This window comes from Emys orbicularis, chromosome 16, assembly GCF_028017835.1.
Source record: "Emys orbicularis isolate rEmyOrb1 chromosome 16, rEmyOrb1.hap1, whole genome shotgun sequence".
In the NCBI taxonomy this organism is placed as follows: Eukaryota; Metazoa; Chordata; order Testudines; family Emydidae; genus Emys; species Emys orbicularis.
The window spans coordinates 28101151-28117876 of NC_088698.1; the positions used below are offsets into that span (position 1 = coordinate 28101151).

Genomic DNA, 16726 nt, shown 5'->3' on the forward strand with positions numbered 1-16726 from the left:
TGTGAAAGATGCTTTTACCTCTCCCTCCCCTCCCCCTTTGAAAGGGGCTAGGTGGCGTTTAGAGGAGGTGCAGAGCCTTTCAGTTCTACATTTTTAATTGCATTGCTGTGGTCACTATAGCCTAATGACATGCCGGGTTATTTAAACTTCAGCACTGCTTCTGCACTCAGTTTATGGAGGAAATGCAGGCAATGGCCTGCCTCTGTGCAGCCTGCAGCGGGCCCCAGGCCAACTCGCTCGGCTTGCACAGCTTTGTGCCGGGGCAGACACAGCCCTCTTCCCCCCCGGGCCGTGAGGTCAGCGGGGTTCCACTGCCCTAGTGCAGGTGCTGTGATTCTTAGAGTTCCACTGAGCGCAGCTCAAAGGGGGTAGCTCTAGCTAACTTCCTCCTGGTGGTTCAGTGGAGGTGGGTAGATTGCGGTCCTGACCGAGCCTGGAGTGCTGCCTTGTGACCCCCAAGTGGTTAGAGAGGCATGTTCCTGCTCAAATGGTTTTCGATTGGATAAAACAAAACTCCAAAGAGCCCCCGGCACTTTCATTCAGTTGCCTTATGATCAAGAGCTGGAGAGCCCGATGACTGGTGGGGGCGGAAAGCAGAACTGCACACTGCCATGAAAGGAAAGGGGTAGGAGCTCAGTTTAGCGCTGTGTCCTGAACTCACGTCCTCTCTCTGTACATTTTAAAACCACGGTCAGGTAACACGGTGTGGCTGAAATCTTAAGTCCCTAGAGTCACAGAAATGGGCTGGAAGGGGTCTTGAGAGATCATGGAGTCCAGCCCCTTGGGCTGAGGCAGGACCAAGTAACCCTAGACCATCCCTGACAGGTGTTTGTCCAGCCTGTTCTGAAAAGCCTGCAGTGATGTGGATCCCACCGTCACCCTGGTAACCTGCTCCAGTACTTAACTAGCTTTATCTGTAGAAAGTTTTTCCTCATGTCTAAGCCAGTTACCTCTTGGTCTGTCTTCAGTGGACAGGGAGAACAATTGACCACTGTGCTCTTTACCATGCTGTAGTGTGAAGCTAACTTAAATGAGCACAGATCTTGCAGACGCTGGAGCCTCTAGCTCTGGCAAAGGGAATATGAATTTGCAGGGAAAGAGTAGATAGAACTGAACTGAAGCAGGAGGTAATTCAGGCCTCAAGAGGTAAGGGGAGGAGTATGGGCCAGCCACCGAGAGGCCTGCTGAAAATAGTAGGGAAAATAGTAGGTTGCTAGAGGGAGCTCTCCCCTGAAAAGTTCACTCCCTCCCTGTGGCAGCTATGGGCTCTGCCATCAAACATGAGCAAAGCTGCCACTGCATTCCTAGAGCTGGTGCTGGTAGCTGGTCACTGTGTGGGTAGCAAGAGGAGGGAGAATCATAGAAGAGGAAGGTTGGAAGAGACCTCAGCCAGGGCTTTGTCAAGCCAGGCCTTAAAAACCTCTAGGGATGGAGATTCCACCACCTCCCATGGTAACCCATTCCAGTGCTTCACCACCCTCCTAGTGAAAAAGTTTTTCCTAATATCCAACCTAGACCTCCCCCACTGCAACTTGAGACCATTACTCCTTGTTCTGTCATCTGCCACCACTGAGAACAGCCAAACTCCATCCGCTTTGGAACCCCCCTTCAGGTAGTTGAAGGCTGCTATCAAATCCCCCCCTCATTCTTCTCTTCTGCAGACTAAATAAGCCCAGTTCCCTCCTGCATTTAGCAGGAGTGAATGGCAACAGCCTGTTACCCAAGTGATCGCACTGGCTCCTTGGCACAGCAAGGCCACAGGCCTGGGAGCCTGCATTCAGAGCAGGAAGTGCCTCTGCAGAGACAAAGAGCTTGAAAGTCACCCTGTGTGTGTTTCCTCTTTCTAAAAGAGAAGCTGCCCTAACCACTGACCACAGGGGTGGCTCAGCCCGTTTCCCATTGCCGGCTCAGGGAGATCTGATTCAGAACAGGCTGTTCTAGGAGTTCTGACAAAATCCTTTGCGTGGAACGGGTCACCCGAGGTGGAGCGCAGCAACGCCCCCTCCAGGCTTTGGAGCTGTAGGCTGCAGCTTCAACTGCTCTGCCAACCAGCCTGGGCTGAGCAGGAGCAGCCCAGGCTGCTTTTGGTGGCACAGACCCCTTAGGGGGAAGCACCCCCCTCTGTAGATTGCACCAAGGAGAGGTTTACCCCACCTTTCTAAGGAGAGCCAGTTTGACGGCTGCGCTGCCGCTGCAGCCAGCTCTTTAGGACAGAGCAGCCATGAGCAGAGAGAGGGTGGACAGGGTAACCATAGACCTTCTCTAGTTCTGTGCGCCTTAGTGCTGTCACCCTCCCTCTGACACCCCCCCCCCCCCCCCCCCGGCATTAGCTAACTGGCCAGGGTACATGCAGGATCAAGGGCTGGGTGCTTAGGAAGGACACCGGAGAAAGCTTAAGATCCACAGCTGAGGAAACTTACCCAACCTGGCTTGGGTTTCTCTTAGGAGCCTGCCCATCCCCTGGCCAGTTATCTAATGCTTGGATTTCTCCCCTCTCCCTGTAGGTTTGGGCTCAAGCAACACCATCTTGTTCCCGTTCTCCATCCCTAATTGGAGCTCCGAACTCAACTTTACCCCCCTCAGTCCCTCCAGCTGCCCCCGGCTACACATGACAGATGACATTCACCACAGTTCTCAGCCAGAACAGATCTTCCACCTGGTGCCCTCTCCAGAAGAACTGGCCAACAGCCTCCGAGACAGCAATGTGGCCGGCGCGCACTCCAGCCGGCAGCGGGACTCTGACTACGAGCTGGATTCCCCGGGGAGGGGCCACATTCGGGCTATTGACAATCAATACACACCACTCTGACAAGATGGGGGGGAGGGGTGCAAACCACGCACTTTGGCTTGGAGCCCTGTTAGAGAACTTCTGCTATAGATTTTGGGAAGCCTATGAAAAGAATGTAATTTGGGATTTATTTTTTTTTGGTAAGGGAGGCAATAAGATATATAAACTGTTCACTCCAGTATGGGTGTGATCCCTCTATTAGGCCTGTTAAAGGGCCCGTTTTACATATTAAAGCTTTCTTATGACTGTTTACACATGTCGTTCCTGTTAACATGCCAGGCTCTCTGCCCTGTAGGCTAATATCTGCACTTAGTCATTGGTACAGAGACTATGTTACAGGTGCTTTTGGTCTTCACTGCCCTTTTTCACATGATGGAGCCCAGAAAAGAAACCAGAAGGGTCCATTACAGCCACATAATTGGACAAAAATGGATTTGAAGTTCTTTGTGACAAGTTACCGATCTGGGCTGTGCATAAACAAAGAAAAGTCACTTCCTGATGGCCAAGGAATGTGCTGCAGTTGCGTAAGTCATAGTTCCATATTTCTAACAGAGCAGTAGCCTTATCGCTAACCTAAGAGTTCGTTCATTACTTTTAGATATGGAGAGTACGGGCTTTAACTTAAATCACGTTAGCATTTTAAAAAAAAACAAACAATGGAGCCATTGAAGTCACTGCTACAGCCATGGGCAAAGGAAATGCTTTCATCTATTAGTCACGATTAAAAAGTGAACACTAACTTCCTCCTATTAATATAGGCTTAACGTAACTGATCAGCGGACAAAAGAGAAGACTGACATCTTGTCATAGCCTTGAAGTAAAACTTCCTTTCTGCTGTGGAAATCTTTTAAGCACAAGTCTAGAGTTCAGCAAAAGTTTTTTTCCAAATATGTTACCTCAGGTTGGTTCTTCAAAGCAGGAGGGGTGTTGATAACCAGCCACTGTTGCTTGCATTTAAAAAAAACAACTCTTTAAATACTAGAGCATATTTTGATAAGTAAAGCTATGCAAATATGACTCCCCTGTGTGTCATGGTTTTCCAGCCAGATTGGGTGCAACCTTTTCTCCCCAATATTCCCCTCGCCTGTAGGTCTCAGGAAAATCACTTTGACTGTTGGGTTTTTGACAACGCTTTTGCTATTTATGGAGAAGCAACGTGAGCCCCTTCGGTGGAACAAAGGGGGAGGGTGCACTAATGACCCTTCTTCTCGTACCTTATTGTGACTAGGGTTAGACTTTGGCATTTCCTCAGTTAGAATTACCATTACAGGAGGAGATGTGATATATTTGCCTTTATGCTGCTTTACTGAGACGGGTCTGTGCAGAACTGTGTGGTAGGAGTTAAGATTTATAGAGTCACAAGCAGTAAATAGATTATTTCACTAACCCCTATAGAACAGGGAAAAGTTTGTCAGCTGTCTTCTCCCCTTTCCCTCCCCCCCTCCGGAGGGTCTGACACTTAGTATGGACAAGATGCCTTCGTGCCCATTCGCGATCAGACAGGCCATCTCCTTCCCATAATATCAGCTTCTAGAATTCCAACCAAGTTACATTCATATACTTTGATGTCACGCCCCGTAATAGTTTATGGTACACAGAGGCAATTTGTTCTTCTCACAATTAGTTCAAGATTAAAGTGAGGTGGTTTTTTTTAAAGCTCCTAAATAACTTGAGCTCAGGTCTATCTGCAAGTCAACAGAAATTTGTGCCCTTAATTCACTTCGATGCATTTGAAAATTCAACCTTTAACCCACAACCTGTGTGTTTGTAATTAAGAATTTTTGTACCTTCTAGTTTATTAGTAAAATCGTCAGTAGACCCAACCTCTTTTCAAGGTAAAGCATTTCAGTTATGCCAGAGTTGAGCCACACCAGAAGGGGCTCTATGGTAGAAGAGACTCTCTGGAATGTGGCCTAAGGGAGCAATGCTTTTAAAAAAAAAAAAAAAAAAAAAAAAAAAAAAAGGACATTCAACTTAAAGCGCCTCTAGTGTCTGAATTTTGTACACCCAGTATGTGTCTCACAATTACTGGAAGTTTGCAAAAGATGCTGTTCCCTCTAGATCACTTTTGTGCATTTGACAGCACTTTGTCAAGTCAGTGTCTCCCTTCATGGAAAAGCCCTTAAAAATTCTGGCCTTAGAATTAAGTTCTATATACATAAATGGGACCAGGATTTCTGCACCATCAGAAACTGGAATTCTGCAATCTCAATTTTTTATAAATGGAATTTAAGTGGCCAGTACCCTTATCCTCACCAAACACATTTCTAATGCACAAGCAGACCGCAAGGGACAGGAAAACCAAGACAGTCTCAACTTCTCTCTGCAACCCTTAGGAAGTGCTTGTTTTATAGGCTAAACCTTGCTTCAAAGCCATCATCATGTCCTACTGACCACTAACCAACCCACACTTTTGGCAGGTATGCTCAGAGTATTCATTCAACAGTAGACAAGGCAGCCTTGGCCTACCTCATTCCATGATCAGAGCAAGGCAGGAGAGTGGCTGTGACAGAAAGGGGTGTGAAGGCGGAATGCTCATCACAGCTCTCATGCCTGTTGGTAAACAAAGCACCCATGCTGCTTCTGGGTTGAGATTTTTGGCCTAAATCTTATTAAGTGCCAGCAACCAAACGTACACACATTTGGTATTATGTTTAATTGCCAGGGCCTTCTTTCTGGACTAAATGGAACTTGCTTTTCTTATTTAATACAATATACACCAAGTTTGTTGTCATTCATTCAGTGCTCCTGTGCAAACAAATCCAAGCACGTGACTATAAGTTCCTTCTCCTGGTACCTAGTCGGAAAGTTGCTCTGATTTTTCACCGAAGTTGCAGTTGTTTCCTTCTAGAATTTCACTGTCAAGTTAGCCAAAGCTAGGAAGAAGCTTGATAATCCAGAATGAAAGGCTGGCAGACCACTCCAGTTCACCGCTGAAGGGGATTGTGTATGGAATCTGAAGAATTGTACACCTCCAGCCTTCCCCAGCAGTGTTCGACCCATCTCATTCCTTTCCTTCTCCAGCCAAAGGTCTACTTTCCCTAACTGGGCAAATATTCTTCCAGTCCTTCCCTCTGTTGCTCCAACAGAGCCTCTCCTCTCCCCCTCACTTTGGTGTTGGGGTCCTAAAACCAATTATAATGATAATTGCGGGGTCAGTTCTTTAATCTATTTTCCCAGGTTGTGGGAGGCTGAACTTCTCAGCATTCCATCCCTGCTTAAAAAGTAGTTGGCTTGTGATCCATTTCCAAGTCTGACTTAGTCCTGGCCGTACAGAAGAGGAAGGGAAACTATTTCATAACTAACTCAGGACACACAATGCTCTAGTAGAAACCTGGGGACAAAATGTTAAGCCCTTGAAATATAAGCGACTTCAAAGTAATTTTATGGACTTTTCAAAGATCTTTTTGCTAAGTAACTAGTGAAGGTGTGTGGCATGTTTCAACGTAGACTTTTATTGTAAGATTTTTTTATATTTAAAAGCACATTAATAACATCTTGTAGGCCAAGGAATTAGCCGCATTTATGAAGCGTTCTCAAGACAGTTGCTTTCAATAGGCACAGCCTTAGCAGGATGAAAAGGCAAAGGGGGGCACTGAACTTTCGCATGTCTCACCTTCGCAGCTGAGCACAGTTGCCTTCTCACCTGGACTACCGGATACCGGGGAACACTGCCAGCAAGCTGCCTGCTTTGGGCTAAGTTCTCAGCCCCTGCTAGAGTCTCAGGGTCCAGAGAAGGGGCATACAAAATTAAATCTGATTGGTTCCAAAGTCTTACCGCTGAGGCTGACTGATTGAAAACAGCTTGTCGAAGGGGCTGGCACCAGAAAGGAGACCAGCATTTCCGGTCTTCCACAGCAACAACAGGTGGCTGGGCTAATTAAACATCTCTCTTTTCCTAGCAGCAAGTTAGGGCTGCGCTCCACAATGAAGACATAACAGTATGTAGTGCCTCAACTAGCTCAGCCTAGTGCCAGGCAGAAGCCTGGTTTAGCGAGTAACTGTGATAGAGCCTACTGGCTGTGCCAAAAGAGAAACAGAGCCCTCCCGCCCCCAACTCTACACCCCCTTATTCTTATGAAAAGCCTTATTTGCTATTTGCTGACAAACAGGCACTGCCTACAGGCAACTCTTGCATGTCCTCCTGGTAGACAGGCCGTGCAGGAGAAGTTTGTGTTATCAATATGAAGTACCATTCCGGTCTAGCCCACTGACTAGGCTAACCCGACAGGGAAAGGCTAACCCAGCATTTAAGAACAGGGTACCTAAAACACCGACAGCAACCTCATTGATCCTTTTGCGTCAAGGCTGCGTTCCACAGCGAAGCTTTGAGGAAAAGGTCCAGGTCCAGCAGAGGAAGCATCAAAGCCAACATCATCCAAAAGGCAGCCTAGTCTGTGCCCCAGTGACGCAATATTGATTGACTGTTGCTATTCCTTGGACCACAGAAAACGGTCAGTTTAGAGCCGATGTGGTTTTACTTTACTATGCATATAAGGCCTTTCAGTCTTGACTGACAAGTTTGAGTACAATATTCCATATTTCAACGTAAAAGCTTGTTGTATGAGAACAGGATGTTATCTTAGCCAGCACATGCCCACAGCGTAAGAGTTGAGAGTGCATTCTATTGTTCACTGCCTTTTTATCCCATAGGCAAATTAAGGCCAACAAGGGTTTTGTTGGAATCAAGTGCATTTATTTCAAAGCTCTACTTTTCATCAACAGAAGAATTCTTGTATAGTAGATTTTCTATGTATTATTTCTGTATGTACTGTACAAGTAACTTATTCTTGAATAATGCAATTTTGCTATAATGTACAAATCAGCTCTTAAATAAATTGTTTTTAGAATCCATTTGTTCTTATATTAATACTTTTAGCCTAATTTTCTCCAGAAGCTCTCACTGACTTGCCAGATATTATTTCAGCTCAGTACTAATGTGGACACGAGAACAAATGGATATAAACTGGCCGTCGGGAAGTTTAGGCTTGAAATTAGACGAAGGTTTCTAACCATCAGAGGGGTGAAGTTCTGGAACACCCTTCCGAGGGAAAGTGGGGGCGAAAGACCTCTCTGGCTTTAAGATTAAGCTTGATACGTTTATGGAGGGGATGGTTTGATGGGATAACGTGATTTTAGTCAATAGGTCAATAACGTGCCATCGCTGGTAATTAGTAACAATGGTCAATGATGGGATATTAAAAGTTACTACAGAGAACTTTTTTCCGGAGGGTCTGGCTGGAGAATCTTGCTCGCATGCTCGGGGTTCAGCTGATCGCCATATTTGGGGTCGGGAAGGAATTTTCCTCCAGGGTAGATTGGCAGAGGCCCTGGAGGTTTTTCGCCTTCCTCCGCAGCATGGGGCAGGGGTCGCTTGCTGGAGGATTCTCTGCGACTTGAAGTCTTTAAATCATGATTTGGGGACTTCAACAGCTGAGTCAAGGGAGAGAATTATTCCAAGAGTGGGTGGGTCAGCTTTTGTGGCCTGCATCATGCGCGAGGTCAGACTAGATGATCATAATGGTCCCTTCTGACCTTAAAGTCTATGAGTCTATATTGGACTAATAGCTGCTAGAGTACACGAGCCCTCCCTCCCCACTTTTAGAAATGAAAGTTACATGAATGTATGGTGGTGTTGTAGCCATGTTGGTCCCAGGATATGAGAGCGCCAAGGTGGGCGAGGTCTTATTTTTTATAGAACCAACTTCTGTTGGTGAGCCAACAAGTAGAGCCATGTGTGGCTACAAAATTTGTTGGCGGATCGGATGCAGATACATGGTCCACAGATAGCCGCAGATATCAAACGGATATCCGCATTTTTGCAGGTCTCTAGAGACAAGCTTTTGAGCATACCTCATCCAGTGCACTAAATGCCCCAACAACAACGTGGCTGAAACCAATCATTACGCTCTTGAATGAACTCACACAGGAAAACAATAAAAGACAAAAACATCACATCACCTGTGAGCGAACACTTTTTACAAAATGATCATTCTGTATCTGACCTATCAGTCTTCCTCCTCAAAGGAAACCTGCACAACGCTTTCTAAAGATGAGCCTGGGAGCTTAAATTCAGATCTTTGCTAGACACTAAAAATCATGGACTGAAAAGAGACACTGGATTTATGGCTTATTACAACAATCTGTAACCTGCTAACAATCCCCCAGCTACTTCCTCTCCCTTCCTTTCTTCCCTATAAGTGGAGGGGCCACATCGCCTTGAATGGTCCCTTGAAATATGTTAACTACTTATGCTAAACAATCTGTTTCATCTTGTATTTAGCTCTGATACTGCAGGTAAGTTGCCCAGACCTGAAGAAGAGCTCTGTGTAAGCTCGAAAGCTTGTCTCTCTTGCCAACAGAAGTTGGGCCAACAAAAGATATCATCTCCCCCACCTTGTCTCAGAGTTACATGAATGTTTGATAATCTACTTCAACAAGCTATGCTGTGTTCTTTATTAATAGAGTATTTGATGAACAGAAGTACAAGATATATTTACTCACTTGGTTGAGTAAGATACACCATTAGTATTTAATGGTTTTATGCCCCCTACTGCCTGTCAGAATTACTTCTGTAGAGCAGTGACATTTTCATTGTACTGTGTCCACATAGTGGATTGACTTACAAGACTAACTATAGTGTCAAGTACTATTTAGCCTCATCTTGCACTGAGCCCTGGTATACTTTGCCAGCTATATTTAATATGTACATATTTACACAAACATTATTAACCCACCTTTGAAATGCAACAACTGGTTTGTACCTTAATAGGTCACTGTTTTTCTCCTCCTATCCTATCCATTAACTTTTGGTTAGCAGATGCAAATATGCTCCATAAGGAACAGCGGTGAAGACCACAGTACATGTTATGGACATGGGCTGAGGTAGCTCACATTCGCGTGAAGTACTAAACACATGAAATTCACGTACTTTTCTTCTAGTCTTTTTCTGTAATTCTATCTCATATTTTGCCCGTCACTACTGCAGCTTTTTCTTGCTCAGCCTGGCAAGTAGCTTCCCCAAACACCAACACACACGACTGACCTTTGCATCGTCTCTTCTGTCCCAAGCATCAAGACTTCCCATTCTGCTTCTTTCAGAAGATGCTACATTGTGGACCGAAGCTACCGCAGTTGAATCTAGAGAGCTAAGAGCATAAGAACGGCCATACTGGGTCAGACCAAAGGTCCATCTAGCCCAGTATCCTGTCTTTCGACAGTGGCCAATGCCAGGTGCCCCAGAGGGAGTGAACAGAACAGTTAATCATCAAGTGATCCATCCCTGGTCACCCATTCCCAGCTTCTGGTAAACAGAGGCATTTAAAGTAGGATACTTTGACTGAAATAATATGTATGGTAAATTGATAGTTATACCAAACCTCCTTATGTCTTGCATAGAAAAACATGTCAAAGGTTTGACATCATATACTATTTAAATTTCATAATGCCAAATCAATTTTACCTGACATTAAATTGGACAGAATCTTAAAGCTAGAGAAACATACACACACCAGATTGATCAGTTTTTAAAACTTTTTTTATTTTTTAATTTTTTTTAAAGTTTTTATTTTATATTATCTACAAAGTAAAAGTTTTCTTAACTTAAAAGTTACATCACTGTCTTGCAATAGTGATCACTTCATCAAACGTGATTTATAAATAATAATCCATCAGTTTGACGATTAGAATTTTTTTTTACTGAACCTGTTTCAAGTTTATTAGACGTAAAAGGGATCTCCGAGTCTTGATTTTTAGTGATAATAGCAGCAAGAATCACTTGTGTTACTTCTTTTGCTAGCTGATGAGTTCATAACTTTGAAGGGTCATTAAAAAATAAATAACTTCCAGTTTTCAGCAAGCAGAGTTTGGGCACCTGCAGGACTCTGATACAGTGTATGGAATTATGGAATAACCCACAAGTTCCCACATGCCTCTACTCAGTCCGAATCTCTCCCACTGCAAGATGAACTGTTAGCATTCCTATTGGATGTTACAAGAAATCAATTTTTTTTTTTTTTTTTTAAACAAAATAAATGAAATTCTAGTTTTCTGTGCTTCCAGTTGGCAGAAGCAGTGGAAGGAAGGTATTTGGCCTACAAAAGGTATCCAGCCTTTGTTACTCCAGATCAGCCTTACAACTGCTGTTGGTGGTGGGCTTGTACTGCAAAAAAGAGAGTGCAGGTGTAAATAGCAGATTGAGAAGCCATACAACAATGTGCTAGTTAATCAAATCACAGGATAACTATTTAGCTCAAGTCTGTAAAAAAACCTGCATTAAGATGTCCTTTGGCTGTTTTTCTACCTAAACCCTAAGAAAGCAACATTTATTTTCCCCACCCATTCCGCACCACACAAAACCAGGTATTAGTTCACTGTACAAGTTCACACCCTGCTTGGGGAAAAAACAGTATTTGAGACACCTAGGTAAGAGTTACATTTAAAGAGCAACAAAACAAGTAGGGCCTGGTTTTCCCAAGCAACAGTACTGCAAAATGTCGCTCTTGGGATAAAAAGTCAACTTCAAAATGCCATCTGCCTTCAGCCATTAGTTGCCAGGAATACTCGTATCCTTTTTACAACTATCCTCAAGACACTGTATATATTTTACATGTACAAAACTTGGATCATTACACCATAAGCCACCTAGATATTCTACCCCCAAGACAAGGGCAGGCGGATATTGTCCTACACACACTGAAGTCTGCATAATATGTTTCAGTCATACAGAAATAAAGTCTTTGCTAACTTAGTTCATCTTGTATGCATACTAAGTTCACATTTGGAGCAGCAAAATATAAATACTAACTGCAGAAATACTGTCTGCCACCTTCAGCAGTTTGCCTCTGTAAAAGGACATCTTACGGTTTTTTGTTTCTAACCCAAACCTGGCTCATAACTGTTTTGCTCACTAATTTGACCTGGCTCAGTTAAGGTGCAGGTCTCACACGCACACACTCCTCACCTGAAGGGTGCGTCATATAGGGGAAATGTGTTGTTGTCGAGACTGGAATGGGCTGTAGTGCACTTTGAGCGATGGCGGCTTGGGGACCACCAGGTGGCTGTGTCGTCATTAGCATCATTGGAGCATGGGCAGTTGGGTGAGAAGGAACCATTCCTGACTGTACATGAGCCTGAAACAAAGAGCTCTTTAGTATAATGGTCACAAGGAGGCAACACTCCTGGCCACATGACTCGCAAAGATTCCTCCAACTGTAATAGTAAATCCTGAGATTTACTCCATTTTAAGTCAATTGGCTAGAATGTGCACATAGGGAGTAAGTTTGAGATTTTAAAACACAAGGTGTCAAATCCTTATTCTTGGCTTTGCTGACATCTCCTCAGTTTGGGCAGGAGCTCATGGCTGACTAAGAGCACTGGTAAAGGATACTTTTGGAATATTATTTTAAAAAAATCTTTAGACATTTTGTTAAGAATTGAGAAGCATTTCCTATGCAGAGAATGAATTGGACACTGCACACAAATAATAGGCCCTTATATAGGCCTTTACATACATGAAGAGCCGCCATCCCCTTCTCAGTACCTCATATGAACGCATGGTTGTAAGGAGGAAGGAAAAGCATGAAGCAAAGGCAAAGATTTCTACATTTTTCCCCAGCAAAAGTCTCCAACAAAAACTTCACACCTCAATGAAATGAACTTGGTTTCTCACCTGTCTACAATTCCCAATTTCATCACTTTCACCTGTCCTAGATGCCCATTGTCTCTCTAATGTCCAGTCTCCCTCTATAGCTATATTCGCTCCCACATAAACAGTTGAAAATTCATAATATCCCCCTTCATTCCACTATGTAATGCAGCTAGCTCAGATCTGTTCTATTTTCAGTTAAGCTCACAATATCACAGTTCTTGTGTACTGAAAGCATTCATAATTAATCCCCAAAGGAAAAGTGAGCTGCATCTGTCTCACTGCTTAGCACCTTATAAGCAAGTAATGTATCTCCTCAGTTGGTGGGGAAACTCCTGTCACTTATTAGTAACGCTTCCTGACAGGAGGCAGTCAGAGGGATGATCTATATTTCCTAGGTGAAAGCCCTATCAATCTCGAGCAGTAATTTCTCAATTACAAGATGACCCTCAAAAACCAGACAGCATTTAACACTGTCCATGTTTAGATTCAAACAAGTTTTCAAAAGAAAATTGGTTTTGCCCATTTTAGTTGTGGGTGTGTTTTAAGTGAACTGGCAGAGGAAACTCAGATGCCAGACACCACTCCAGACAGTAGCAGGCACTGGCTAGGACTTCAGACTCATTCAAGTTAGATGTGCAGAAAGGGCAAAGTTCCCATGTGGCTAAACCCTGCGACTCTTTCCATAAGCACTATTTTTACTGTATCACTGTCAGCCTTAATCAGACTGGCATTTGATTAACAGAACTCAAGTTGTAATATAGCTTCCAAGAAGCCCCTGAAGGCATGAGAACTAACTCCCAAATCATACTAAGGACCCTGTTTGTGCTCAACAGCCATGCCTTCCAAACCTCATGCATTACATCCCTCATGAACACCAGCATTTTTGCTTTGACCAAGCAATGCTATTATAACCATAGCAGCCATGCTCAATACAGACATGCATATACGATTTTTTTGCCACGGTAATGATGCTTTGCAAAACTTGATGCTTAGGTGCTGACTTTTGTAACATACTCAGAGTTTCGTGAGTCAGGGATTCAATTAGCATTGAGTTACTGATTGTCTTTAAAATGAAATTAATTTAATCCCTTGGTGTGAGCACATCTGGAATTCCCACCATAAAGTGATAATGAATTTCATGATAGAATTTAGCATTAGGAAATCCCTATCTCTGGTGCTTCGGGATTATTATTTGTTTTTCCTGTAAGCAGTTGAGGTAGCCATTTCATAAGAGATTTTTAGATAGATGAAGCTATCATTCCTTCACTAGAGGCTTATGGGGCACTGCCCCAGCCTGAGAAGCCATCTGGAACTTTGTACATCTTTTGAGACGTCCATGCCTGTTGTTTTTATGTCTGTGAAACCAACAGCACAGAATTCCACAAGCCAAGATCAGAGATACAGAAGACTGATTGTGCTCATTAAAAATATCAGAGACTTGAACAGTCATTTAGTTAATTCTGCACTATAAGCAGCTTCTTATTTACTTTAGTAGTTTTTTGTGAAGCCAACAAAGCAAAAAAGGAGCCAGTAAGATTAGACAATTAACTTCCATTTACGGAAAGCGTGCTGGCACACAGGTATGCAATTGTCAGTTACACTTTAGTACAGTTCACCTAGTCCTTTCCATCATGGAAGTGAAATGATTACCTCTGCTTTTGAGGTTTGGTGCTCTAGGTGTCTATATAGCAGTCACTTGCAATTAGGCACATCTGAGGGTCCAAATGCAGGACTTTACGGGGACCCCAAAGGAACTACAAAATCTAGTCAGATACAGAACTACCAAGCTAAGACAGATCAATATCCCACCTACACCAATATCCTGTTTGAGGCAATGGCCAGATGCTTCGGAGGAAGATAAAAGGCCTTGTAACAAGTTGGCTAAAGGAAGTCAGTTGGGGGGTTCCTTCACAACACAAGAGCAAGGCAATGGGAGACTCTGAAATTAAAAAGCTATACATTTAGAATGGGTAAAAGGAAATATGGTAAAAGCAACTTTTTTTCCCACATCTCCTAATTAACTTGAACAGAGACTGTCCCAGAGATTGAGTGAAAGATTTTAGCAGAATTCAGAAAAGGATTAGACTCCTATTGGATTAACAAGATCTTGAGTTACACTAGCCAGGGTAACATTCAAAGGGAGTATCAACCCTTCTGATTTAAGACATAAAGCAACAACTAACTGCCTGGGGTTAGGAAGTAATGTCCTCCACAGGAATGATCCTGCTTAAGTGTCCATTCTTTGATGTACCCTTATGTTTCCACTAATCTGTGTTTTCTAAATTACATAGTGCCAATCTCTGTTGCAGTGCCTCCTGCAGTGGTCTCTCCACACCTCTAATCACATTCACTGCCCTTCCCTGGACCTTTTTCTATTTTTGCCATATAGGTTTTGAAGTGGGGTGACCAGAACTGAAAACAGTATTCAAGATCAGCCCATTGAGCTGTCCCCCATATCCTCAATGGCAATTTAATTGACAACCCATCAATGTACATGGTTACTCTCTTTCCTTCCCACCTCATTTTAACCTCTTCTGAAGTTCTTCATAATCCTCTCAGGAGTTTCCAAGCACCCCTGAGTATTTCTCATTGAATAGACTTTTTATAAAGATTTAGCTTTGCATTCAAATGTGTTTTAACAAAATACCTTTTCCAAAGCTCTAAGTGGAGCCCCACAGTAGCTATTTTAGACGAAGTGGGTGCAGCAAGATTCTTGAGCACCTGTGGCGCCTCCAGACTGCTAAATTAACGGCACTGTGCAAACAGAAACCTAAGCAACACAGAAAATAGTCGGGGCCAAGAGAAATGATGTAAAAAGAGGCCACTACCCCATGCGAAGGCGAGATCTTTGAGGCAACAGGACATTCAGTCTTTGGAAGGTTGTTAAAGTTTGTTTACCTGGGGTACATGGGCCATGTGTGGCGGATTGGTATATGCAGGCTGAACATGGGAAGGATGAATAGTGAAGACTGTTTGTTGTGCTGTTGGGAAACTATTTTGTGGAGACTGCGTATTGGAGCCTGGTGTCATGGAAGGTGGGGTTGGAGCAAGACCAGCATGGTACATTGCTGACTGCTGCTGTGGGTTTGCCAGGTGGAGTGCCTGAGCAGCCTGGTGCTGGTGATGCTGCAAAGCAAACAGGAGGAAGAATTAGTGAGTTTCAGGTTTTGGTTCCAGGGGAGAAATGATTAATATTTATTCCATGGAAATAATAATGAATTATTAAAATTCCACTTAATATCAAACATTTTAGAAAGATCTCCCTATATACACTGCACAAATAACACAAAATAAGTGCCACATTCTGATCCTGTAGGTCTCATTATCCAGGTCTGTTGCACAGGGGGGAAAAAGTCACTGGAGCCTGCAGACCTGATGTGTTCTCTAGAATTGAGGCTATCATGTAAAAACCAAAAGCCATCTTTCAGCACTTCTGTCTGTGACTAACTTCCACACCATAAATCCACACCTACCGAACTTGCAGCCAGATGCACCAGGGGAGTGACGGTCCTTAATGAATTGCAAATCACTGCTGAGCCACCTGCCCCCCATTCCTTATCAAAAAGGGTCAAATGAGTAACTTCCAATTACTGGACTTCTGTGTGCACAGGGGTGGGGGAAGAACCACCCCCTGCTGTTTACACAAATGTTTTTAAGCCATTGTTCACTATCCTTTACCCTTATTACTATCATCACACATTGGTATAAAGGCAGGCCGACTGCACTTCACTTTGGATTCACATGCAAATCATAAGGAAATGATATTTCCAAGCCACATTATTTCTGGAACACGGGAGTATGAACATAGCCGCTAGAAAAGATTATTTGTCGAGAAGAATATGTTTGGAGCTGCATGAAGAGCAAACCGATGCCGAAGTAATAGACTGGTGCAGTGTTTTCTAAAACAATGGGCTACCAGACATATTCCAAAATGTTTGCTCTCTAGAGTTTTGCTGTTACCTGCACTGGACTGGGAGCAGGGTGGCTTCCAGCATGTTGACTTTGCTGCTGTCCTGTTGGCGTAGCAGAAGGCTGCGGATGAGGAGGGTGTGGATGCAGGGTAGCATTCGGGTGGGCATATTGCTGAGCAAGTGAGCCAGTAGAAACTAGAAGGAAAAGGAGGAAATTGACAAGTGACAAAGAATATACATCTCACCAAATTCACATTGCATATGAGGATTTTACAGCACATCAGGGATACTGTGAATTGGTCTTTTTTCCCCTACAAATACTTTATCTTGTAGTTACCTGCACATTTTACCTTGGATCTAAAAATATATATTTGCTTC

The 16726-nt window shown here is 43.6% G+C and overlaps 2 protein-coding genes across 4 annotated transcripts in view; one reads left to right on the plus strand and one right to left on the minus strand.

Annotated features, from left to right (window-relative positions):
- SH2B3 (SH2B adaptor protein 3) overlaps positions 1 to 4716 on the plus strand; it is a 96261-nt gene extending 91545 nt beyond the window's left edge. For both annotated transcript variants that reach the window (XM_065417865.1, XM_065417864.1), the window contains exon 8: positions 2505 to 4716. In XM_065417865.1, coding sequence (XP_065273937.1) covers positions 2505 to 2809 — 305 coding nt within the window. In that variant the 3' untranslated portion in view covers positions 2810 to 4716. The remainder of the gene's footprint in view (positions 1 to 2504) is intronic.
- A 5649-nt stretch (positions 4717 to 10365) lies between these two features.
- Positions 10366 to 16726, minus strand: part of ATXN2 (ataxin 2) — a 58589-nt gene continuing 52228 nt past the window's right edge. For both annotated transcript variants that reach the window (XM_065417700.1, XM_065417699.1), the window contains 4 exons: positions 16398 to 16543; positions 15336 to 15563; positions 11751 to 11919; positions 10366 to 10949 (listed from right to left, as the gene is read on the minus strand). In XM_065417700.1, coding sequence (XP_065273772.1) covers positions 10921 to 10949; positions 11751 to 11919; positions 15336 to 15563; positions 16398 to 16543 — 572 coding nt within the window. In that variant the 3' untranslated portion in view covers positions 10366 to 10920. The remainder of the gene's footprint in view (positions 10950 to 11750; positions 11920 to 15335; positions 15564 to 16397; positions 16544 to 16726) is intronic.